Source organism: Dermacentor andersoni, chromosome 6 (genome assembly GCF_023375885.2).
Source record: "Dermacentor andersoni chromosome 6, qqDerAnde1_hic_scaffold, whole genome shotgun sequence".
In the NCBI taxonomy this organism is placed as follows: domain Eukaryota; kingdom Metazoa; phylum Arthropoda; class Arachnida; order Ixodida; family Ixodidae; genus Dermacentor; species Dermacentor andersoni.
The window spans coordinates 54,587,707-54,615,000 of NC_092819.1; the positions used below are offsets into that span (position 1 = coordinate 54,587,707).

The 27,294-nt window shown below is 46.8% G+C and overlaps 1 protein-coding gene across 1 annotated transcript; it reads right to left on the bottom strand.

The window, feature by feature from the left end:
* Nucleotides 1–2,467: 2,467 nt before the first annotated feature.
* Nucleotides 2,468–23,664, bottom strand: LOC129382511 (uncharacterized). Its single transcript, XM_055066592.2, has 5 exons — nt 23,464–23,664; nt 19,953–20,116; nt 18,087–18,160; nt 5,811–5,894; nt 2,468–2,723 (listed from the first exon to the last, which is right to left on the bottom strand). The coding sequence occupies exons 1-5, from the start codon at nt 23,617–23,619 to the stop codon at nt 2,569–2,571; spliced, it is 633 nt and encodes a 210-aa protein (XP_054922567.2). The 5' UTR covers nt 23,620–23,664; the 3' UTR covers nt 2,468–2,568.
* Nucleotides 23,665–27,294: the final 3,630 nt, after the last annotated feature.

Sequence of the window (27,294 nt, forward strand, 5' to 3'; positions counted from 1 at the left end):
ATGTAGAGACAGAAGGACAAGCCAACGTCCTTCTAGAGACCAAGAATATCGGCGGCATGGTCATATCTGCCCGTGTCCCACATAGTTATATGAAAAACACGTGCATTGTTAGAGGAGTCCCTAAATGGTACTCGGATGAAGAGCTGCTCACCTACCCGAGACCTCAGGGAGTATTCCATGCAAGAAGAATCATCCGTCGGTTCCAAACCTCGTCATCTGAATGGGAGTCCAGGCGCACTAACTCGGTGGTTCTCACATTTGCTCCAAATTCTGAACGCCCGGAGAAGATCAACCTTGGTTTCACCAGACACGAGCTTGTCGACTACGTGGAGACACCACCACGCTGTTTTAAGTGTCAGCGCTTCAGACATATCGCTAAGTACTGTCGTGAAGAACAGAGGTGCAAGTGCTGTGGGGGACCTCATGACTTTAAGACGTGTGCAAGTAAAGACAACTTTGTGTGTGCAAATTGCGGTGATGACCATCCTGCTAGCTACGGTCGATGCCCTGCGCGGACAGCTGCTCAGCGAAGAAATAAGTTTGTTCTGGGTCCAAAGAGTGCAAGCGCACCATCGAACACGAAGAAGACGTCCAGAGCGCCACAACTAACTGGTTTGGAAGCAGAGTACGCGTCTCATTTCCCGCGTCTCACACCGATAAACGAAGTTATTGAGCCAACGCAAACGGTCTCAGCGGCTGAGAAACCTGTTCGAAAAGAGTCCGAAAAACGCACCTATGCGGCCGCAGTAAACCGACCTCAAGTACCACTTGGCAACAGTCAGCAAGAAAACTGCCAGCATGTGATACGCGCTTTGTTCACGGTGCTACGTTCCCACGTCGCGAAGATGCCTGCTAGTTCAACGAAGGATATGCTGGAAGCAGTGCTGGCTCTTGAGTCAGTAATACTCTGCTCTACTTCCACATACACTCAGTAGCATAATGGCAATGTCTCGCCCACTTGGTCCATTCCGTCGGCCAAAAGTGACCTTAATAATGCAATGGAACTGCGCCGGTATTCTACAGCGTCTTTCTGAACTCAGCCTTTTCCTTCGAGACATACCTATACCAATTCTAGCACTCTCGGAGGCCGGTCTCCCAAATGGAAGGACGATCCCAGGGTACATCAGACATGGAAATCCGAGTATACCATCATTTGCAAATGGAAGTGCGATGATATACATCAGGCGAGAAATACCTCACGTCACCTTACCAGTGCAAGACCTTTGTTCTACCTTCTTGGAAGTCGCCACTGTGCAAGTGTGCCTAGGAAAACGAAAACTCAGTGTGGTGTCGGTGTATATAAGTCCGCGCAGGAAGGTCTCCACGGAGGCGTTCATAAAGGACCTTTGCATTCGTTGCCCCTCTCCTATAATAATCTGTGGCGACTTTAACGCACATCATACGCTTTGGGGAGATAAGACTGCAGATTCCCGAGGCAAGGAACTTGTCACAGCCGCGGATGCTGCTGACTTATGTATCGCGAACGATGGCAAACCGACTTTCTTCAGACCACCAGATTCATGGAGTGCCATAGATCTCGTGATCCATTCTACAGACCTTGTCGTATCGTCAACAACGGCCCCAGACAGGATGGGCAGTGACCACTTTCCAATCTTCACCAACATCACCGGATTTCACACTGCTGGGCGACAATGCTGTGCTGTGACCCGCTGGGACACATACAGAGAAGCGTTGGACGAATCCCCTGGTGAGCTGTTCGCAGATATGCTGCGGAGCAAAAGAGTGGCTACCTCAATGTTGAAACTGCCAGATCATTTCCCTGCTCCTGATTTGAAACTAAAGAACCTCTGCGCAGCGCGTTGGAGAGCGGAGCGAAAACTAATGAGAAAAACGGGAAATCCATCTGCGAAAACTGAATACAACAGGATAAACGCTGTCATCCGTCGTCACACAAAAAGGTTAAGACGAGTTCAATGGGCTGCTTTCTGCGAGAGTTTATCGGCGTTTACTCCCATGAGAAGGATATGGGGAGTAATGAATAGCCTATCCGGAAAGATTCGCCTGCACAGGCCATTCGAAGCACTCGCTTTAAAGCAAGGAAAAGATTTGCAAACCCTTGCAGAAGATTTTCTCGAAACTGGCATCATCCTGTAGAATAATATCAAATAAATACGTCTTGCAACTTCACCGCCTACAGTTTGCACAGATCTATATTAGTACAGTAAATAATTATGAAATTATTTATGCTTCATTAATTAGGTTAGCATGTGTTCAGATTTCTCGTGCTGGTAATGTCCTCCTCTTCGAGTAATCCAGCTCAAGAACAATAATTATGCTATCTGCCAAACGCGATTTTTCAAAATTCCGGAAAACTTAAAAATGATCACCCCGTGCAATACAAGCAGAATCTATAAACGCACATCTCGGGCCTTTACAGAACTTAGGACAGGTGACGCTGTTCTTGTTGTGCGCCCTTATTAGGATGGCTGAAGAAATCTGCTCGAGTTTTCCTTATAGTGTCCATTTATTGTTGTTCCACGCGGTTTGGTGCCGTTACAAGAGTGCATCGCAGTATAGTGAGTTAGTCGCCATGCTTCGTCCGTGGTTTCACAAGTACTGATACATGAAGTTTTCTCTGTCGCAGCAGTCGTAGATCCATTTCTTTTCTGTGCCGCATAACATGTTGTATATGTACTCGCAGTGGCCAGCAATTCTCGATCCCCTCGCGTCCTCAAGTGGGGCCAACATGTTGCAGGCGTACGCTTGTTCGGTGGGAGGAAAAAACAAACAAAATCACAATACCGTTAGCAAAATTGCTTAATTGAACACTTAAATGATTACTGACATAATTTCGATTTTTTTCTCTCCCCCTAAATGAAGTCCCTGGAACTGGAAACTGCAAACAAAACATGATAGCGTGCCCTTCAGAATTCTCCTAATAATTTACTATGATAACTTTTCTGAACCAGCTTCGGCGTCGCTTCCTGGCTCGTGTGCGGGTCGTGACGTCACAGCACAGAAGGTGGTAATCATGAGAGCAGAAGCTCGTGACGTTGTTGCACTCGTTCCAGCTCACTGCTTTCTGTTACTCGTTGTACACACCCACGTATGCACCTTCTGCGTCGTGACGTCATTACATGCGTACTACCTGGGAAACAGAACCGGATCTGGAAAAGCTAATACAGTTAAATTATTAAGAGCGTTCTGAATGGCACTCCCCTCTTTTTCCTTGAGCTTTAGAGTTGCAAGCCAAGGTATTTCGAGTTGCTTTTTTGGAGACGCGCAAGAAGTTGTCTGCAAGAAAGCGGAAGTCATCTGCAAGAAAGCAGAAGTAGTCTGCAAGAAAGCAGCTCGAGAGAGGCCGTCGAAAGCCGTCTGCAATAAATTTGTGCCAGGGCGAGGTCATCCGCGCACACGGTGAACCCAAATTCTGTGACAGCCAATAATGAAACGATATGCCAGCTGCGCTGAATGAAACCAGATGCCAGCTGCTCTTTCAGCCTCCATTCAGCCTCTGAACAAGTAATTTAGCCATTTTTTTACTAGTAACACGTTAGAGCAATATGTTCCGTCACTACGTGACGTTCTTTTCCACGCAAGATACCGCAGTCATTCATCTCATAAATGTTAGCAGCGACCTCAATAATTAACACTGTCGTCTACCAGTAACTCTACTTCGGCATTCCAGCCTGTTTCACAAGCAAACATACTGTTTTTTTCCCTGGATTAAATTGACTGGCGCTTGGGTTAAAGGTGCTACCGTTAGGATTAAACATCTTGGCACTTGGATTAAGTTCGCCGGTGTGCGGTCTATTTGTACCGGCGCTGGGTTGACGCTATAGGATTAAATAATCTGGTGCTCAGATTGTTTCTGCGAAACTCGGATTATTTCAGATGGCGCTTCGATGAAAGTCAGCTCAAAAACGGGTGAATAACGGCAGCGCGCTCCGGCGTGCAACTGCGGCACTTTTTGCAGTTTGTATAGGTTTAGCCAAAGCCTTGGATTTCAGGTGACCCGCGACCTCTCGTGCGCGCGCCACCTGATCTCGGAGGCCATGCTTTAGACGGCTTCCTCCCTACTAATCGCACTCGCGCGTCGTCTGCTACTGTCGCTACTGCACCTTATCACGGCAGACGCTGTGTCATTTTATTTATTTATTTATTTATTTATTTATTTATTTATTTATTTATTTATTTATAGGTAGATAGATACTGCGATATTATACAAGATCTTAGCAGCGTGGTACACGAATAAGTACAAAAGAAACAATAAATACAAAACAATGGTAAAGTGCACTCAAGTTTCTTCTCACAAGCGCTAAAAATAAATAACCAACAAGAAAAAAAAGTCAAGCAATGCAGTTCCGCAATTTTTCAATCGTACAGTCAAACAGTAACACCAAAACAATCGCAGCAAGCGCAGAATGCTTTTCATAAAAGTTATGTCTCGAAAAGGGATTATGAGACCTGTGTTACAGTTTTATCGGCCAGTTTACTCCAATCTTCTATGGTTCTAGGAAAGAATGAATACTTGAAGCAATTGACACCCGTAGTAAATAGAGTTACAGCTAGTGAGTGTCTGTGTCTGTTAGCGTAGCCTGCCGTATAGATGAGAAGGTGACACGTGCCGATGTTGTAGTGACCATTTATTAGCTGGAAAAAAGAATCTTGAACGACATGCACGTCAGGCGCGTTAGCGTTTAATGGCAGTCTGGAAACAGATTGTAGCAGACGACATGTCAGTGGGGTCAGCGGCTGTATTCATTGAGGCGCACCTTGTATATATATATATATATAATATGCGTGTGTGTGTGTGGTCAATTACCGATAATGTGACCCTTTCAGGACCGCGAGATTGGGTAGAAGTGTCCGAACGGTCGTATTACCGAATGGCAAAATGAAATAACTCGTATCTTTTTTTTCTGCATTTGTTTCTTGGTCTTCAAGCGCGATGCAACCAGCGTACGGCAAAGAGTGCCGACATTTTTAAAAGTTGCTACACGACATGATACAAGCTCCAACGAAGTACTTCAGTGCATGGTAGAAGGAGCTTCGGCAGCTAAAGGACAAAAATAAGTTTAAATAAAACAGCTTCATGTTCAGGAATTCGAGTAGGCAGGGTCTGCCGAATTTCTGGTTTTCAAGCATTTAGTGGCCTTATGGTTGCCATACTGCGACTGGATAGAATAAAAAAGGAGGGAACACCAATCGGGCTGTTGCATCAACGTAGCTATACCTACTCGCCCAATTTTCCATTCTATTTTAGTAGCCATTACCCGCAAGAGAAGCCACCAGTGGGGTTGAACAAATCCCGGAGCGGTATGCTTTCGAACTTAACGAGTTTTTCTTCCATAGCAATATATGGTATTTCGGTGGAGCTTCCAAGTGCTTTCGTATTCAACAAAGAGTCAAATTCACGGAAACTGATTTAATGGGAATGAAATGTTTGCGGGTGCGTGTATATATATATATATATATATATATATATATATATATATATATATATATATATATATTGCAGTGGTGCCTTGACTGTTTTATGTCGTAACGTTCTTTTTTATGATCCTTTCCGTTCACCCGTTCCTTTTTGTTGCATAATGTCAAGCCGGACTTCCCTCTATTCCAATTTCTCTTTCTGTATTTCTATTTTTTTTATTCTGTCGTAATGCAAACTTTGTTGACCGAACGTACCTGATATAAGTCACTGGAAGGGTGAACAGTCCTGCTACCACGGGTGTAAAGCAGAATACTTGACTATTTGCATCACGCACGCACACACACGGACACACATCACTTGTTAATAGACAAGCAGCAGCTCGCCGTCAGGGCGGTTGTAATGTTCTACTTACTGTCCATGTATTCGAGGTTGAATATGATGCAGTGCATGCAGTCAGCGTAGAGGACCCTTATCGCCTTCCCCTCATCGTACGGGTCTGGAAAGTGTAGAGGCATACGAGAAATTACCCGATTTCAACAAGCGGTCTCCGGATTGTAATTACGCCTCACAAATGATTTGGCATTCCACACACCGTCCCACACGACCCATAGTCCCTCTGACTGCACCCACATGGTATAGCGAAATCCGCGCGACTCGTCTCATTAAACCCGCTGAACGATGAGGAGAAAAGTTCGCCCATTGTCCACCATAAATCCGCTTGTGCGAGACGCCAGCATAAACGGAAGTATTTTGGGAGGACTGTAGAGGATGACGAAGTGCTTCTTCTGTGGAACACAACGTGCCCATCTCTCTGCTTTTGTGGGCTTTTTTTTTTCACTGCCGTTGTCGGGTCTGCCGCCCTACATCTCGTGGTGAGGGACGTGCAAATTCCGAGGCCTCGTCCGGTTCTTCAGGCGGAATCGCTTCGAGGAAGCGAGGAAATACATCTAGCGACAGCGAGGACACTGAGCTCTACTCCGCATCAGCTGACGAGCCATCGCGAGATGGTTTTGAGCCTGTCTCGCTGCGCAAAGCCAAGTGAAGGATCGTCATAGATCGTCGGTGTCAAGTCCATTAAACGCAAGAAATGCGCCTCATCGATGGCCTCATATCTAGAGATGTAAAATTTCATGAAAGTTTGAGGGGCGTGAAAAAAATAACTCGTTTCCCTCATGTCATTTTTTGAGAAATATACGAAAAATTGAACAAGAAAGACTATTGCACGCAGAGTTACGAAAAACCCGACACATGTATTTCTCTAACTCTGAAAAGAATATCATTCCTACATTATTGCATCACGAAAGTCCCAGCAGAGCTTCTTGGTTCAAAATCTTCGCACGATTTCACGTCAATGTAGTGATTTCACACTAAAGCGACAAGACCGACATTTGTATCAATCTGTCCGATTCATTTTCGCTTGACGTGTCAACGCTTCGCTGTGTACTGGACGAAGCCTTCCGGACATTGAGGCTCGAGTGCATGTACACAAGTTTTTGCACACGATCTCCTGTGAACTTGTTGCATAGCTTGAAGTGCACATTTCCAAACTCGGACCAGTTTCTTTCACATGCCGCAGAAGAAAGGGGAATCTGCAGTACGCGACAGGCGAGGGGGTTCAAGGGTTGGTGAAGCAAAGTCCTTGCCACCACGTGGATGGATCCAGGTACATCGCAGACTCCCAAACTCCTCCTTTTGACCAAACTTTTAAATACGTCGGAATTTTTATTTACTGATACGCAGCATTCTATTTCATTTGCTTGTTTGACTTGAATATAAATTATTGTCGGCACCTTTCTTGTATTTGATTATCTGCTTCACTAACTTCGTGCAATGTGATGTCTGTCACTGCTATGTGGCCATAATGTATTAATTACTATATTGTTAAATTACTAATAGGAGGTCCCCTTGACAGCTTTTGTAACTCTGGAACCTCCTCCTGTACAAATGATGAGTGATGAAATAAATGAAGGAGTCGCATCGCAACAGAAGAATTCTGCGGGGAAGCTCTGTTTCTTTTTTTTCAATTTTACCCTGGTTGAAAGAAAATGAAGAAAAAACTGGGTTTTTTTTTTCAAAATTTTCAATGTTTTTTTTACCACTTACATCTTTACTCATACCATCCTGTTTGTATCACGGAACTCGACTGACAATCTGAATGTCCTCTAAAGGCAAGCACTGTCCTTGTTTCTTGAAAACATTGTTTCAAACGAGACCAAGTACATGAAGCTAAAAACACGGGAAAAAATCTTGGCCATTGACGTGATGGCCACGAGTACGCTGAGCCCTCTGCACCGTACAAGGCAACTGGGCAACATAAGGGTTCGATACATTGTCCCAGCGGATGATACCACCATTGTAGGAGTCATTTATGAGATTGATATTCCCGATGCAGACATTCCAGTGCTCATAAAACCAGCGAGTGAGAACAACGTTGTGCTCGCCGGCCGTCTTCGTAAGACACGTTGTGTGAAATTAACATTCAAGGGTGACTGCCCTCCCTCTTACGTGAAGGTTGACCACTTCCGCCACCTGGTTCGACCATTTGTACCAAAACCGCTGCGATGTTATAACTGCCGGCGGATCGGCCATGTGAAGGGCGTGTGCACAAATTCTGCCAAGGATCCCCGATGCGCCGAGCCCCATTCAGAACAAAACTGTAGTGCGAGTGTGTTGAAGCGCTATAACTGTCAAGGCGCCCATAAACCTTCTTCCAAAGACTGACCGAAGATTAGGAACGGCTTTTCTGGGCTTACACAAATTGTTAGGGACAATTCAACCCACAAGGAGGCCGCTGAAACAGCGCGAGGTAGACGACGTCACCGTAGACGGTCCTCAAATAGGAGTGCGACTGCTTCGAAAAATTCGTTACTTCTTCAAGTAACGACGTCACCTGCAGTTACCAGCACAGCAAACGCTGACGCCGGATAGCAGAAAACTCCGAAACGGGAATTGCCATCGCTTCCAACTACGCCACCTATAGAAGAGAAACTGCAGGTGCCGCATCCAGTACAGCATGTGCTCCATCGGATGATGTGCGCTATGCAGATCAGCAAGTGGTATTGCTACTGCGATTCTAAATGAATGCCATTCGCGTGTTGCTGAGCAACGTGCACACTACGTCAGCCAGAAGTACACTGAAAGTACTGGACACATCAAGTCCGGTGCTGGCAGCCCTTGAGGAAACTATGGCTCACCAGCAACTATCTTTTTGGGAGGAGGTCCAAAAAAGCACAGATTTTCCAGTGGAATACCCGGGGCTCCGATCGCGCATCGCCAATTTCCGACGATTCGTGTACGCCAACAAGTTACCCGTCATCATCACCTGCGAGCAGAACTTGTCGAACTCAATCATGCTATCCGGCTATGAATCATTTATCTCGCCAACTGTTGGTGAAAACAGCAAGGTTATGGTGTTTATTCGCCATGACCTCACTAACATTCTTCAGCCTGTACCGCCTCGTGACGGAAACCAATACGTATGCTTAAAAGTAAAGACTTACTGTTTCTGTTGTGGGTGCCTAGCTATCACCATCAAGTACATCTGATTACAAAAGATTACGAGACATCCTGTCAACATCTCCTTCTTCATGGATTATCATCGGGTACTTCAACGCTCATCATACACACTGGGGAAGTACTAAAATCAACGCGAAAGGTAGAGACTTGTCATCTTTCGCCTCCGATAGCGAACTATGGGCTTTGAATGGCAGCAGTCCTACATTTCTACTCGGCTCCACACACAGCAGCTGTCTTGACTTGGCCTTCGTCTCACTAAGTCTCGTCAGGCGTACTGGATGGTTTACGGATATTGAAACGCAAGGGAGCGACCATATTCCCACGTATGTCAAGATCAGAGGACTGCCCTCTCCAAACTGAAGTGATATAATCCAAAAAGTAGACAGGCCGAAATCCCAATCTGTTATGGAAGACCTCTGTCAGAGTAATTTACTACATAATTTGGAAGACACTACCAGTAGCACAGTGAAAAACAATACGCGTACGCTAATGTTCTCTTCGAAATCCACTGAATTTGATATAAATTTAGAGCGATTTCGAGCAATCCGGCGACTTGCCGAACGTACATAGCGACGAACGAAGTCAGTGGATGATCTACGGACTGCTAGACGCCTAAAAAGGAAGATCCAGCGCCGGTTAGATAAACTAGAGTCAAGACACTGGACTGCTTTCTGTGAATCACTAGACTCTCGTAAGCCCCTACCGCACTTATGGAGGACGGTGCGAGGGCTTAAGACACCACCCGTACAGTGGTCCCCATTCAAGCCTCTAGCCCTCGTCCAACAGAGACCAGATATTGATGTCTCATAAGACTTCTATGCCAGATTATCCACGCGACTCGCAGCTTATCGGTCGTGCTTAGGAGCAAGAGCTTCTGTCAGGCCACATGGCCTTCAGCTCTTCTTTCCCTTTTCTGTAGCAAACAAAGAAAAATAAGATAAATTTCAAACTTCGAACAACTTATCACATTACATCAGCTTCCCGCCACCAAGTGATCCCCGCATGGATCTACCTTTTTCCATCCATGACCTTGTCAGAGCTAATGCGAGGAAGAACCAATGCGGGCAGCGTTATGTTTTGAACTGTTCTTTTTATTTTTTTACGTCGCACTGCGCACGCTGCGCGGCCGGTAGCTAACTTCCCCCCCCCCCCCCCTTGACTGGAGCTGCACGCGGAGTGAAGTGTGGCCTGAGGCCCGAGCCTGAGGCAAGGGGCGCTACAAACTCAAGGCAGCGCTAGCTTTGTGCAGACCCACGTCTTCACCAGGACCTGAGGGAATTTCTTACAGAGCTCTGTGCCCCCCGGGTGAGCGGGCGAGGAGTGTTTTGCTCGAAATATATAATCAATCCTGACTAACTGGCCCACTTTTCCCAAGCCGGAAGACTAGTCGCGTAGTTCCGCTACTGAAGCCTGGCAAGTCGGTCCGTTGGAACTTTCATCGTATCGCCCGATTGCATTGGCGAGCTGTGTGGGCAAAGTGCTGGAGAGGATAAACCTCGGACTCCTGGAGTGGTACTTGGAACACCACAACGTCTACGCAGATGCCATGATAGACTTCCGACGTGGCCGCTCGTCGATTGATAACGTCGTCGACCTGGTCACCTGCGTTCAGCACCAAAAACGATGTAAACGTCTCTGCGCTTCTTTGTTCCTCGACATCAAAGGGGCGTACGACAATGTTACACATTAAGCCATCGTCGTCGATCTCGAAAAAATAGGCCTCAGTGGTCGGATGTTTCGATGGATACATAGTTACCTCTCTATGCTATCTTTCTTTGTGAACACCGAGGACGGCCACATTTCTATACACTGCACCTACTGTGGCGTCCCCGATTGTGGCGTACTGAGTCCTACGTTGTTTAACCTCACGCTGATTGGTCTCCTTGAAAAGTTTACAAACACAGTGAAATTATCTATGTACGCGGACGACATATGCGTTTGGGCGTCCGAAGTGACATGCTTACAGCTGCGCGCAAGGCTCCAAATAGCTGCCACTCAGACTACGCTCTACCTCCGCAATCAAGGCCTGGAAATTTCATCGGATAAATGTGCACTTCTGGCAGTTAGCGTAAGCCCATGACGCACTACAGTGTGTTATTCTATGGGCAGATGGTACCATTTGTACTGTCTTACAAATTCTTGGGTGACATAATTGACAGAGATATCTCATGGAGCACACATGTATTGTACGTGAAGAAGCTGTTGACAGGCATCTGTCACCTTCTGAAGTTCTTCGCTGGAAAGACCTGGGGAATGTCCACAAGCGCTATGCTGCAAATATATAGGATACTTTTTCTCGGCTTTTTCCGGTACAGCTCGCCAGTGTTGACTATCGCATGTAAAACAAACCTACGTACTATTCAACGTGTCTAGGTCTTTCTCGATGTGCGTTAACGGCGGCAGCTATTGCAATCGTCAGAGGCCATCTCATCAAGACTCACATCGCAGTTGAAGCACTAAGAGTGCACGTAAGGCACCTTGCCCGCACCTCTTGCTACCATCTGGTGCCTCTACTTGCGTAGAGACAACGTGCCTCGTTCTACCGAACGGTATCCGCACATTGTGAGGCTATACCACCTTGCTTCACACCTGCCGCGAGATCTTTGACTCCTCCTCAGTGCCTCATTCAACCGAAGATCAACGTGACAATACCTGGCGTCGGGAAAAAAGTGGATATGTCCTCCCCGGCTCTTATACAGCTTACCTTACTTCTAATAATGAGAAATACGGGAATTACACACAAATATGTGCCGACGACTCCTTCCTGCCGAAGAGCTCTTCCGCAGCTGTCGTCACTCCAGCAAAAGCCACCACTATCAAGTTGAAAACATCTCACTTGACAACGTCGACGGCAGCAGAACTCGCAGCGCAACATTCGCCCTACACTTGACGAATGACGAACCAACGCACCAATGGTCGATTTTCTGCAACTCGAACACGGCACTAGAGTGTTTGTCAGCCTTACGGCGCGGTCCGCATGCACAGTTCGTACTTGAAATCATAGACTTCACATACCACATGACTGAGAAAGGATGTGAAATAATTTTTTACTCACTGCCAAATCACTGTGGTATGATCGAATATGAACGTGCCGATCAAGCTGCTCGTTCAGCCCTGTTCAGCTCATGTAGAAGACAACCGCCTATCGATCCCACTGTCTAGGACATATCCTGCAAGGATGCTCCACCTACTTGCACGCCAGTGCACTACAACAGAGTGGAATGAACCACATTGAACTCTCACTGCAATAAATATTGCAGCCGACAGGGAAACCTAATCCTTCGAAGCATTGTTCTGCTTCATCATCATTACAATAAAAAAGGGATAAGAAAAATTAGGCAGGTTGGCCATCGTCATCAGCCTAGTTTTGTCTACTATACAGGACGAAGGCCTCTCCCAGCGATCTCCTATTACTCGTTATTTTTTCGTGCCAGCGGACCCCATCTCTCGCGCCTGCAAATTTACTGAGTTCATTACACTTCGTAATTCACTAGGGTCCTCAACCGCGGTTCCCTTATCGCGCAACACATTTTGTAACTGGAAGACGACCGATTATCTGCCCTACTATTGCTTTCTAATCCGTGCTGCTGCCTTGCTGTCTCTTAACGTTATACGCCTATCATTTATTGTTGTATCGCTTCGTTGCGGACTTCTTCACTTCGCAAGCTTTTTCTTTCTTTACGTCCATCCTTCTGCCTCATATGCTTTCGAAATATGCAACCTTAAAATATGCTACGAAATACATTGGCCTTCCGGTAAAGTTTCCCAAAAGCATAGCTCTAACAGTTCGGGACGATCCTACCTGGAATGCCGAGTCATGCTTATTTTTTTCAGCACATATCGATGGTGGGTATCTCGACAATGGTGCTAGTTTTAGGGTGTTTTGTTAAGCAGACGCACAGGCGAGGGCTCCGGGGCCCGAGCCCCTTCCGGAGTTTTCCTGAGGGGGCAGAGCTCCCCTCCATCCCCCCACCAGCGATGTCGAAGACTAACCTGCCCCCCACGCGCACACACCTAAAATGTCATTACTGGCGTTTTTTCACCCACATCAGTTGAGGCTATTTTTTTTTCACTTGCCTCGACCTTCTCACTTAAAAATTTATTGTGGCTAATGGCTTTCTGCTTAATTGTTGGCGCGGACGTGCACGGCTTTTAATTCATAATAGCTTTCGTTTTATTTCTACAAATCCTGACAATAGGGGGACAAGCGCATTAGAACACTAGTGGCGGCTGCCTCGTCCATATTTTCTTACTTCAACATTGTTTTAGATTTCCAGTGTAAGCACCACGTACATATATATTTACATATATACACAGGCAAAAGTTTATTATATTTTTGAAAGAGAAGGAGGTAGCCAGTTATCATTTACTTCGAAAGGTGTCGATGGCCTATGCTTAGCGAATGAATATGCTGCTGTATGTTTACCTCGCTTCAAATTTCTTTGCTTGCTTTCTCGACACTGAAAAAAACCTGCAGACTTCAGTGACCCCTTCGGCACTCTTTCGTCAAAGGCATGTGAAATGCATCTGAATGATATCTGTCCCAGTATTGCTTCTCTTTCCAGTAAGTAATGATAACGACTCATGAAAAAAAAAACTCTTCTAATAGTTTACAACATTTATTAGGAATCGAACCATCGTCACTTGCATTCAGAGGTCATAAATTTGTGCAGGGTGTCCCAATTAACTGTCATGCACCAAGACTTAAAGAAAGATCAATTGCATTACTCGAAGAAAACCCAGGGCATATTGTTTCGAGTACAGTGAAGTAGCCGCCAGTAATTTTTTCGTTACTGAGATTTAAGTAGGTAACTACCTACTTAACGAAGTAGGTAGCTTGAGACGTGCAGTCTTATTTATCAAAGTGTCAATGAGGTTAGAAGGAACTTGTAGGCACATCCAAGGGACATCTGATTGCAATGTCTTCAGCGACGTACTAATTGCGTACTAAATTTCTTCGACTAATAATAAATCCCGCGAAATACGAAAAATACGTGACTGCGCTTCCATCCGCATCATATAGCAGTGCCCTCGAACAAGCTCGCTCTGAGTTAGCCAGAACTAAATAAAGAAGAAGAAAAAAAGCATCGTGATCGAGCAAGTTCCTTATCTGCCGCGCCCCGCCAAAAGTAACACAGAAGTGTTTGGTGTTCGTTGGAAACAAGATGTGACAGCTGTTGTCTTAGCGTAGACAGAGTGCAGGGATGTGTTTTTCTTTCTTTTTTGCCACAAAACCTATCACCGCGAAAGCGAATCGACAACGTCAGTGCGATGGTTTGAAGCTGCGTTTTGTTTCGTCCCAGTCGCCGTGTCTTTCTCTAACGAGCAGATGGAAAACATGAACCTTGCCTTGGGAGCGGCAAATGGAAACAAGAGGAAGGTCGCAAATATATCTATCAGTCATGGATGTGTGGCAGTAGACCAGACGCATCGACTATCATAAAAAAAATTATGCAAAACTGAGACAAACCGGCAGGTTCAAGAAACAGCGGCGGATGGGTTCCATCTCTGAGTCGTAGCCCTTGCACGGATGTTCCCGCATTTATGGCCACAAAATCCTCATGCTAGCGTGCGGGGACGTGGCCGCCCAGGTACCAACTTCCAAGTCATCAGTTTGGACTATTCTAAATGACGGCCTTTTCACCCGTACCACCTTAGCATCATAAACCCTTATCCTCACAAAAGCCGATGAGTCACCGGACTTTTTTGAGCAACACCATCTGCACAGGTGAAGTCAACTTTTGCAGAAATGGCCAGGCAAATTTGCACAATGCACGCTACTGGAGTGACTCCAATCCACAATGGGCAAAGCGCGCTCGGCACCAGTACCAGTGGTCGTTCAAGGTGTGGTTCCGAATTAACGCCGTTGCTATTATTGGTCCCATCTTCTTCGATCACACACTGAACATGGACAGCGTTACGTGGACGAAATCTTTCGAGGAGTGGTGGATGAGTTCCCAGCCAAGTCCCGCTGTCACGTCTTCCCCTTCTGCGGTATCAGCAAGATGGCGCACCCGCACACAGCAGCAGCCGAGCACGAAACTGACTGGATGCGACTTCTAATGCGCAATGGATTGGAAGGCACGGTCCTGTAAAGTGGCCGGCTAGGTCACGTCACCTCTCTCCGCTCGATTTATTTCTTTGGGCCTACGTGCGAGGTCGTGTTAACATGACCGAGAAGGACGTCAGATGAGTGCAAGTCAAGTATAACGGATGTCTGCCGTAGAATCCCAGCGTCAGTCATCGGGAAAGCCACAGAAGATGTGATAAAGCGGACTCATTATTGCGTCGCTGCAGAAGGAGAGGAGGAGGAGTAGATTTTAATGGAGAGAAAGGAGGAGAGGTCGGCCTGAAGAGCGTGTCTCTAGGCTGCTACTCCTCACTGGGGAATGGGGAAGTGGGAGATACAGGGAAAGGTAGGTGGCGGATGATTATGATATGGTACAATGAGATACTATATACACGTTGTCCAACATGCGGATGCGCACTGGAGACGCAATACACTAAGAGTAATCTTGTCCATACAAAAAGTAATCTTGCCACAAAAAGTTTTTGCGCAAACACATTTCGCACTGACTACACGTCTCACAGCTTCTATAGGCGATCATCTAAACCAGTCTCACTTAAAAAGTTCGAAAGTGCTTTTATGGCACGTTGGGCACAGTCAACACTCCTCCACGCGCCCAAAAGCTTTTCTGCTGAAAAGGGGCGGGAGTCCAAGCTGTCAACTGTAGATTTGAGTTTTCTTCGTTCGGCCGCATATTGAGGGCACACGCAAAGTACGTGAGCTATTGTCTAGAGAGTGTGACAGACGCTACATTCAGGGTCCCGTGTTTGTCCAATCTTGTGAAGGTATCGGTTGGTGTATGCCACACCCAGCCGTAATCGATGAATGAGCGTTTCCTGGCTTCTCCGCAACCGAAGTGGATGCCGGAATTGTAATCCAGCGTCAAGTCTATGGAGGCACTCTTGTCGATGTTCGGGGTTGTCCCAATGTTGCGCCGTAGAAGTTTTAAGGGAGTTATGGAGCAAGGCGTTAATGTCATACCGGGAAAAATTAATTTTTATAATAGTTCCGTCAGTGTGCGCCTGTTTTGCTTCTGCGTCAGCCTGTTCGTTTCCAGCTATTCCACAATGGCCGGGAATCCACTGCAGCACGATGGTATGTCCGGAATGAGAAGGAGACCTATCCGAACACGGCAGCAGCTGGTGTTCAATGGCGCTTACAAATTCGTGGATAATAAGGGCACACTGAAATCTGATGATTTTAAATGCGTAGGCATTTCTATCCTTACCCAATGAAAAAACCGTCTCTCTTTCCGTCCCGTAACACGATCGCTTTCAATATAGCGCTCGCAGCAGCGAGGGAATTCGCCAGCGTGCTGCTTCCCGGTCTGTTTATTTCACTTTTATTTTTTGCCACTAACCTGTTTTGGCAGCATCTATACACTCTAATGAAAAATTAAACCGTCACATGAATTTGGCTTAGGACCGAAGCAAGCTTCTGGCGTGAAACATAGCTTCGCGCGCACTCTTTGGATGCGTCTCGACCAGAGCCGGGACGTTGAAACATTCCATGCCTATTCCGTTCCTTTTCGCATTTCGTGCGAGGTCAGGGAAGTGCTTCGGCCGCGTTATCAGGAGGCTTTTGTCATCAATGTGATCGGTCGGCCTTGAGAGACGGACAATAAGTGCGACGTAGAATTGAGAGGAAGGAATAGCTGCGAAGCGGCGAAACCTGCGGTTGGTGCTCCTTCCGTACCATTACCAAGGTGATGCGCTGTCTCTCCGCGTTTGCGACAAGCAAAGCAGTTGCTTCTAACCAGCTTATTTGAGGGCGCTGCTTCATGATGTGGGTGGGAGCGCAGTCACGTGGCATTTTTCATTTTTCGTGGGATTTCTTTATCAGCCAAAAAAAAAAAAAAAAATTACGCAATTAGTACGTCGCTGAAAACATCGCAGTTAGATGTCATTTGGGGTGCCTGCAAATGCCTCATTGACACTTTGATAATTACGGCGGTACTTCTAGAGTTGGCTAATTAATTTCAATTACCCAATTAAATCTCAGTAACCAAGAAATTACTAGCGGCTACTCCCCTCTACGGAAACAATATGCACTAGGTTTTCCTCGAGTAGCGCAATTGCTCTTTTTTTTTTTTGGAAGTCTTGGTGCATGATAGTTGGGACACCCTCTATAATTCACTCAGTAACCGAAATGAGACCAAGCCGGATTCACTTGAAATCACAATCAACAGCACTCATCCGCGGACTCATGCGCAGACTTGGACTCACAGTAAGAGAGAGAGAGAGATACTGCAGTTTCTCCGGACATGCGAATTCAGTATAGCGATAGCGTAGTATCAAACAATTTCACAAAGGAAGATTATATCACCGAGAGAGGCTAGATTGTTGGCGGTGCGAGAGGACTCACGGCTGTGAAATTAAACTGTCTCCTACTATGAAGTCTCGTATACTCTCATGTAAGGCCGTCACTTCAGTGAACAATTCTTGGAGGTCACGCGAAGTCTCTTCGAGTGAAACTGTTACTAAATGGTACATATGTAATTTGGGGTTCCGAAAGCTGGTCACCCCCCCCCCTCCCCCCCCGGAAAAATTAACTTTCCGCCTATGAGTAGACGTGACTTCACTACACCTGGGCTTCAATTTCGCGATTACAGCATATCCCTTATAGTAGTAGCCTGTCTGCAGAAATGGCAGTAGCCTAGACAAAAACATTGTTTCGTTTTTTAATGTTCCGCATAAGAAGCACCTGCATGGTATTCGTGGTGTACCGCGTAACTTTTGCCAAGAATTCTTAACGCTGTGCGAGTGCCACGTAGCTGGACAAAACTACGGCAATACAAAGCGACGGCAAAGAACATTACGTTGGTTCTGTCCAATTACGTGTTACTCGCATGTATTTAAATTTTGGGGCAAGTTACGTGGGACAACCTCTGTATGTCCCATAAACGGACAGCCCAAGCTCAGCATGTATTGGTGAGTCGTTGTGGCAGGCTGCCGTTGCAAGATGGGTTGCACAGCACAAAGGTTCCTCTTGCACTGTATTCAGCCCCATTCGTTGACAAAGAGCGCCACCGCAGTTCCCTGTTAAGCATGGTCAAGAAATGGCTTCCCGTTTAAATTTTTTGTTTAAACAGATGCAGAAACTTGCCTGCGGCAGTAGTAACCTTGAAACCGGTGGCCGTTGAGCGCCCTTCGTATGTCTGCAGTTCGAAAATATAGTCCCTGAAAAAAAAAATAACACATTTCTGATGCTCAGCTGGCGGGAGAATACTAACGCCAAGACCACGACTCCCAGATTTCAGGTTGAAATTGCAGGTTTCCTTATTTCCAACGACATTGCTGGGGGTAACCAGGGCGAAAAGGATGTAATGTGGGTGTCACATGGCGCACTTTCAATGGCGATATTCTTATCGGGGTCGAATTTCTCGGTCGCGATTGGTTCCTTTGAGCAAGACCTCCCTCTCCTTGTCTGTGCGTACGTGCTTTATTTATTTATCTTTCTCTCTCCCGGTATCTCTTCCCCTGTGCAGGGTAGAAAATTGGATATGTTTTCCGGTAAACCTCCCTACCTTTCGCATATAATTGCTATCTCTCTCTCTCTCTCTCTCTGTGTGTGTGAAAGGGAGCCGATCGCGGTCGAGAAGTTCGATCCGGATCGGAATCGATCGCGATCGAAAGTGCCCGCGTCACCGGTATTAGAAACAGCTTGGTTTGTCTGCAGGGGTGCCTTTCTCAACGGCAGCGGACTCATATTCCAGGAACATGCATAAGCAGGTGTGCAAATATATTACAATAAAGTCCAGCCTGAGACACAAAGCAGACTACGAGACAATTAAGCAGATAATGCACAGTCAATCCTACTACACAATTATGCGTGCAGAGCACGGGTGCGTGGTCTCTGAGCTCATGCTACGACTATATAGTTTCTTACAATATGATCTTGAAGGGAACCTGCCGCCACCGTCTATGTGGTTTTCCTAAGCGGCACTGTTACGCCATTAAAAATGCCGAAAAGGCGGGTGTGCAAGGCTAGTCTCCACTGTAGCTTGGCTTAAAACATGTTTGTTTCTGCACGAATAGGTGGTGCCCAAAAGATGGCGGCCATCACGTGTTCCAGTATGCTGCAATCGTTTCCGGAGCATGCTACCAACAAAAAAAGCAGCCTTCTAGACTAACGTTCGTTACTCAGAGGCAGCGGTCGCTTAGGCGTGGATTTCGACACCACCCGCAATGCTTTAATTTGTTTGCCCGTAATGCATGACTTCGTTCATGTTTACTCTAATTCGACGCGAGTAAGTTAAGGAAGCAAGAACGGACGATTGAGACTGATAAACAGCGAAGAACGTGGACATTGTAGTTATTGTGGTGCCTATACGCGTTGCGCGTCTCTGGCGGCCTTCTAAACAGTGACAGCACGACGGCGCCGGCGTCGACGGCGCAAACGAGTCTCGAGCGTCCGTATCATTGCTATCGCAACAAAATCTAACCAGGTAGCTTAACGTATCAAAGCAACCCATGGGGTTTTAAGAAACGCCGTAGTGGGGGCTCCGGATTCATTTCGACCACGTGTTGGTTTTTTTTAACGTCCACCTAAATCTGGTGACTTAAGCGTTCTTGCATTCCGCCAGCGTCGTAATATTATAACATGGCATCGTAAACCTTATAAGAAACGTGAGAAGTTGAAAATGTCGTCTTTAAGGTAGGAGCATGGGGCTATGGTGTTGGGCTGCCAAGCGCGAGGTCGTGGGACCGAATCCCGGCCACGGCGGCCGCATTTCGATGGGGGCGAAATGCGAAAACACCCGTGTGCTTAAAGTTAGGTGAACGTCAAAAAAGCCCAGGTGGACCAAATTTCAGGAGTCACCAACTACGGCGTTCCTCGTAATCATAAAGTGGTTGCGGCACGTAAAACCCCATAATTTAATTTTTTAAGATAGGCGCATGTTCCCACGTTTGCGTGGGATCTGCGTATTTCTTCTTTTTCTTTTTCCCTGATTGGCTGTGTGGAACTTACTTTTGGCCGTAAGTGTCCGCGATGGTGACGTTGATCTTGCCGTCGACGAATCTCATGTCAGTCAGCATGTGCGCACACTTGCCGTCATCCGAAGGATCGAAGACCTCGTCCTTTTGGTCCTTGTTCCGGTACATCACGAACCACCTGTCGTTGAACGGAATGCACTGCATGCGAAAAAGCATGCTAAACTTTCAATATAACATTTCAGGACCTGACTGCACGCATATTACCGTCAACAAGGGTCATCACTATGATGATGATGATGATGATGATGATGATGATTTTGTAATCGCATTGAGGTGAATCATGGGCGGTCGCGGCGCATGCCCACTGTGGATATGCTCCGCGACCACTCAGGTCAGTAAGCGCAGCAGTGCCTTTTAAATCGGTGCGGCCAGAAATAGTCCCAACGAGCCTCTGTAAGCCACATACTTCCTACGCGATCGTAAATTATAGGGCATACCGAATCAGCTTTGTCTCGTAAGGTTGTCTAAGCCTCTAACAATCCCTCCTCCATCATTTCCCTATTTTTAAAGGGAAGCTTTTTTTGGCTACCCTCCCGAGTTAACTGTGACTGCTGCTGTTGATGTGTTAATTGTCTGCTGTCTGCTGCTGGGTCGGTCGGTATCTAGGCGGATGCGTTTGTGGGTACCTCATCATCATCATCAGCAGCAGCAGCAACCTATCTGTATGTCCACTGCAGGACCGAAATTGATCTCCAATTACCCCTGCCTGGTTCCAACTCGCGCCTGCAAATTTCTAGTTTTCTGCCGTCCTCGAGTGCGCTTCCATTACGTTGAAACCATTCTGTGTCTCTAATGGCCGAGCCATCGGTTATCTGTCCTACGCAATACGTCTGCTGCCCAGCTCCATTTCTTTCTCTTAATGTCAACTAGAATATGGGATATCTCCGTTTGCTTTCTGATCCACACCGCTCTCTACCTGTATCTCAATGCTACGCCTAACATTTCTCGTTCCATGTAGGGTGATGACAATAGGAAACTTGCAGGCACAAGTTGGAAACAGCTGCCGCAAGACTGGAACATTTGGAGATTATGGGGAGAGACCTCGGTGCGACAGTGGACATAAATATATGATGATAATGATGATAATAATAATAATTACTACTACTACTACTACTACTACTACTATATGTACTCTGAATGGCTAGTGTCAAGAAGCAATCTCACGTAACTCCTGTATAATGGCTGACCAACAAAGTAATACCACTAAGCGCTCCTGAGTGCAGTATATTAAAAATTAACTCCTAATAAAACCTGAACATGTAATGTTGGCTCAAAGGTATCTATAAAGCACATACAGCGACCTCAAGGGAATAGTGTATTCATCGGATTATCTCGGTTAATTGCTTTTATCTGATTTAGCCATTCAGCGTGTTCAACTGGGTATTTGCCCATCCTTGGCAAATAGTCCAGAATGGTTACGTGGTTATGCGACATGAGGTATACTTAACCCTTAAATGTAGCTACATTTGCATCGCACTTCTCTGTGTACACACCTGGGATCACCCGTCTTCCCTCATCAAGCTTCATGTGTCACCTTCCTACCAAAGGCCTTTCACTTTATTCATTCGTCTGATTTGGCTAACGATAATGAGATTAACGTTGCGACCTTTGTGGTGGATAAACATAAGCGTAAACAGATTGATACAAGCAAATTTATTTATTTATTTAGTTAGTTAGTTAGTTAGTTAGTTAGTTAGTTAGTTAGTTAGTTAGTTAGTTAGTTAGTTAGTTAGTTAGTTAGTTAGTTAGTTAGTTAGTTAGTTAACAATACATGATTGCCGTGATGCTTAGAGCAAACAGTGATATCGAGTGGAAAGGTGGAATTGTGCTCATTGCCGCTGCATATCCGTTTTAATCGACACCGCTTGACTGGGCCGGTTCGCTTGACATGTATTCCAACGTGAGACTCCAACACGTGCGTTGGAAGTGCATAATTCTCCTTAACAATACGTCAGCCATCTCTTGTTTAACTCGACCACTGACCGACTTAGGCTCCTATCAGATTTGAACTCTAGAACTTCTGGAATACACTTCTGGCTGGATGATTATCGTGATACTTTCTTACAATGTGCCTAATTGCTTTTTGATTAGTTTCTGTTCGTTTCTGCAGTAGACGCATGCCTCACCGTCTTGCGGATGTTTGCTCGGGCTTGTTTTTATCCTCAGGCAGTCAGCTTGGTCCTAAAAAAAATTTCGGCAAAACCCATCTCATGTATTGACTGTCGGCGGTATTTCGCTTAGCTTTGAATCATTATAACGACGCAACGTACTGTCACCATCGAAAACGATTTATGCATGGCGCGTGCACTGCAGCGGGACTACTATTTTGCGCTTCCCTGGGAAGCATATCTAGCGCCGCAACAGCGAAGCCTGGGCGTGGCCTCCGAAATGCGCGTCACACCGGTGCGTATGAACGCTTAGAAACTCGTCGCGCCCAACCGGGCTCCTTTCCCGAGGTTACTTCTACACCCGCTGTGCCATCTAGTGGCGCTGCCAAGAAGTCCAAGCGCCGCCTCAGAGACCCAAGTTAGTCCGATAGCTGGTTTCGTACCCCTGTTCCTTCAGTGCGGCAGCCCGATGCTCTACCCATTCGACCATGGACCACCCAATGACCCATGTAGGCGGGAAAACGGGTACATACATACATACATACATACATACATACATACATACATACATACATACATACATACATACATACATACATACATACATACATGCGTACATACATACATACATACATACATACATACATGCGTACGTACATACATGCGTACACACATGCGTACATACATGCGTACATACATACATACATACATACATACATACATACATACATAGCATCCGAAAGTGCGTGGAACACACTGAGACTGCTAATGCGTTAATAGATAAAATGACCTGACCTGTCTGCCATCCAGGCGCCGATGGCCGAATGGAACAACCGCGAAATGAGCAGCGGCGCAACAGTGGGCGAGCCAGCCGCCCATTCGCCCCTATTCTCTCAGGAGATGCAGACGGCTCTCGTTGCTGATTGGCTAAGCACGTGTTGGCCTCAGCTGCCCTACGCGTGTATTCGGTAGGAAAGCACAGTCTTAATATCGCTTCACACAAGTTACACAGAGTTGTAGGTGGCACACTTTTGCATGTGTGCCACCTACACCTTAGAACTTATGTGGTCTGAGGTGAAGATGTTTCAATGAAATTAGAGAACCTTCTCCGAAACAAAATTAAGAGGGATATATGTATATGCAGTAGCAGTGGCAAGAAGCTCCACCGACGATAGAGCCGCCGCTCAAGGACCATTCGTTCCACTTAGGTGCCACTTAAAACTGGATCGTACTTGTGAGAATTCGCCACCTACTGTATGTGTAACCTATGTGGATGCAGATTAAAAGTGTGCACCGAAGATACGGCGAAGGGACTACGCAAGGCCATGCAGGCATGGTCCAGAGTGACCACTGCAAGCGTTTACCACGTATACGTACTCTGTTAACGTCCTGGTATGTTTCGAAGTCGGAGTAACCGATTAGCTTGTCGATGAGTTCGGGGTTGGGCGGCACTTGTGTTTCATCGGCGGTGGTCACGGTGGACAGTATAGTGGGCAAGAGAAGAACGCCGTAGACCGTAATTGTTGAGAGCATGCCGTCGGCGGCATACAGTCTGCGAATCTGAACACAGCAGCGGAGCCCCACTCGGCTGCTGCACTTACACTCTCGCTCTTATAGGTCGCGTGATGCGGCATGACGCACACTTCTAAAACGAGGCGTAAAACAGAGAGAGAGAGAGAGAGGGGTGGAAGGCACGCCCTAAATGTTAAAGGGAAAGAGAAACGCCGCTAACGCACCTTACATGGGAGAAACCGTGTGTTTATACTGTGCTGGTGCGAACACTTTCTGTAGTTCCCGTAACACGCATGTGCGTCTGTTTCTGCAGGCTGGCTTGCTGCACATTCGTGTGTGTTCGCGCGTGTTTGTGTGCGAGGAAATGTGCGTGTGTGCGCGTGTGTGTGTGTGTCGGACAGAAGGAGTGCTTGAGAGAGGTGCATAGAAAGTGTGTGTGTGTGTGTGTGCGTGTGTGTGTGTGTGAGAGAGAGAGAGAGAGTTTAAGCGTCGGAGAGTGTTAGTGAGAGAGTGTTATTGTGTGCGTGTGTGCATGAGAGCGTGTGTGCGTATGTGTGTTAGAGTGGATGTGCGAGACAGTGTTTCTGTTGTTATGTGAGAGAGTGAGCGTGTGTGAGGCGGGTGCTCGTTTCTGAGAGACGATCCAGGTCGCGGCCGGCCACCGCATTCTGCTGGTGAGAGAACGCAAAAACGCTCGAATGCCGCGCATTGGGCGCGTGTTAATTAAAGAGCCCCACAACCGGCCCCATTGCAAATTTTAACACGATAGCCTTAACGTGTCGCAGAGAATTCGGCGTCCAGCGTCGGACGGCGCTTCGACAAGCAGAACTTCGAACCAAATTTCGGACCACGCATACCCAACCACTCTTCAACCACCAAAGTTGTTCATACCTCTATTTTTTTTTTTTTAGAAAATAATTCCTCGGAATTTTTAGAATGGCAGCCCACAAACAAATGTGATAGAAAAAAACACCGACAGCGCATAGCTTTTGTGTTGGCCCTTATGAGGCTGAAATATTAAAACTGCGAAACAAAAACAGGAGATCGACCCACACAAGAGGCCGCGTTTCTACGAGAAAGCTTGCCTTCGTGCATAGCATTCGCTGCCAGCGTTTCCCGGTAAACGTTACGCTTACATGAGCTGCAGTTGCCGGGAAGCATGAAAAGCAGCCAGGGGCCTCTGAATCCTATCGCGTTCCACTCACAAAGGAGAAGCTTAAGCGTCCTCCAAGTTCTTGGTTATACACAGGACGTTGTAATACACCGTCTGAGGAGCGTTCTACCGAGAGATGCATATATCTTTAAGTCGGTTCGTTATTGGCGAAGCTAGAACCAAATTACGGGCCTGTTACCTGGCCGTCGGCAGGCGAGCGTCACTGCCGCCGGATAGAGCGCTTCGATGCCCGAGCACGAACGGAGACGTAACTCGCCCTTCGTCTTGACTAGCGCCCGCTAACGCCGTTCCTTCCCTGCCTTCTCCAATACCGGAGCCGAGGTACCGCGTCAAGTTCGCGCGTCAAGTTTCGGCTCTTCTTTCTTTTCTTTTTGATGCTAAGCTTTCTTTGTCTTTTGCTTCGACTTTTGCGCCGTTGCTGCTGATTCTTCTTGCACGCCGCATCGGGTTGCGCTCGGAGCCTGCAACCAGGGGCGCCACTGAAAGCCGCGTAGCGGCGGCCGTTGGAACCGCAGGCGGTACTCGTGCCGGAGGCGCCTGCTTCCACTGCAGGCATGCCTGAAGTGTGTGCGTGCTGTTTGCCGCTTGTGCGCGTCCCAGATAGTTACTTCTGCGGTGTCAGTGTGCGCAAGGAAATCGCACTGTACAACAGGGGACGTGGGTCCGACTTCACGGCTGTCTGGAACGACATTGTCTCTTTAAGAGCCAAATGTTTGCCGCAGATGAGCATCAACAAGCTTGCCTCGCCAGTATGCCGCTTTCACTATAACGCACCGGCCGCTAATGGCTTCATTTGTTGGCCCGTGAACCAATGTTGTTTGGGCGCACACTTGCTTCGTTTACATGCCGTGTTTTTTTTTATATATATATAGTAGGTTAAGGGAACGCCATCGCGCCTGCAAATGGTTCGTAAAGGTGCGGCCACGTGAGAAGTCAGCGACGGTAAAGCTTGCAAAGCAGCGTGATGAGCTTGAGAAAATAGTACATGTAGGACTCCGGAAACAGTTAAGGGTTGATTGTTTTTATGCTTGCGTCTTACCACCGTCTGCACAGCATGGATTTCACACGTTCCAGTGTTAAACAAGCAGGACGTTTTGGTGATTTCACGGCAGCATGCGAGTGAGATATCGGAAGACGCCATAGCTGAAAATTTGCCTCCCTGGTCAGTCAAGAGCATATTGCTTTTATACCTTGTGTTATTTTTTAATGTTACCACCATCTTTACTAGTAACACCCTCGCACCCATATGTAGAATTAAACCGCATGTTGTATCGCCTGTTGTAGTCCCCCAAATCTGAATAGCCATTGCAGTGCTTTTTAATTAGTTAGAATAGTACGCTGGCACAATATCAACACTTTGAAAGCAAATACAAAGCATGGCAATAAATAATTCTTGTAAACCACGTGCTACATTGAAATCATTTTCAAAGCGGAGATAACTACAGTGAAGCAACATGAACGTATATTGACCCATTTCATGCAAAAGAACAAAAAGCGAACAAGCATTCGCTACCATCACTAGCAAGAAAAACACAAAAAAAGAAACATGAAGGTTTCCGAATTGGCCACAACGCATGACACACCTGGCGTAGAGTGAATATACATTAGTTGCAGACATGAGGGCTTCGAAGTTCGGGCGTTTCCTATTACCACGAAGTGACATTAAGAGGCATTGAAAATGAGGTTGGATGCTCTGTCAAAAGCCTTTAATGTTCGCAGAAGCCAGGTTGTACAGTCAACATGCAGATAGCTGAGGCGAACGTACACATAACGTTGTACGCCGCAGGTCGCATTGCAATGCCATCGATAGGTAGAGAAACAGCCGATTCCGTGCAATGCATGGGTGATTGCGTTACGTTTTTTTTTTTTTTTTTGAAGGCGCCGTTACCTGCTTTTTAACACGGAGCTCTTTGTTCAAAGCCTCTAAACACAATGAGCGCTTCACAGCTTCGCTCCGCATTCGCTCCGTTCGCGAAGCAGCACCGGAAACTAAGTGCGCGATTGACGAGCCTTCATACGTGTTAAGGCGCCGAACTACGCAACAGTTGCTTCAAGACATCGCTGAAGGCTAACAGAAGCGTTAAATTACGATCAAGAACGCAAACACGACAGCACGCGCATAGGCGTTAACGGGAACAGTGCTCGCCAGAGCCCGCCTACGCTTCGCAGCCTTGGCGACAGGAGGCGTTGTCGGCGTTTTGCTCATGGCGCATAGAAGGAGCGTGGCGGAGAGGCAAGCCGACGCGAGAAATTCGTTTGGACCTTTGTATCGCTGGAGGCAGGGATAGATGCATTGATAGAAGCTATGAGCGCCCCCTTTGGAGCGGGGCTGGCGGCTTGCGCCACCAAGCTCTTATACCAAACTTTTTGAACCCCTCTTAGGACCAGCATGGCATGTGCACAATGCCCTGTAGAGCTCCCTGCGTGGCGCTACATGAGCCTCTTGACAGCTGTAATTATCCGTGACGCCCCTTAAAAGCATTGCGGAAACTGCAGCACTTGCATTTCGACTAAGGTGCAAT

Coding starts and splice junctions, on each gene's coding strand:
- LOC129382511 (XM_055066592.2), bottom strand. CDS start 23,619: ATGCTCTCAACAATTACGGTCTACGGCGTTCTTCTCTTGCCCACTATA. Junction 18,161..19,952: donor GCGGACACTTACGGCCAAAA/GTAAGTTCCACA, acceptor TTTTTTTTTCAG/GGACTATATTTTCGAACTGC. Junction 5,895..18,086: donor CAAGGTTACTACTGCCGCAG/GCAAGTTTCTGC, acceptor TACACTTTCCAG/ACCCGTACGATGAGGGGAAG.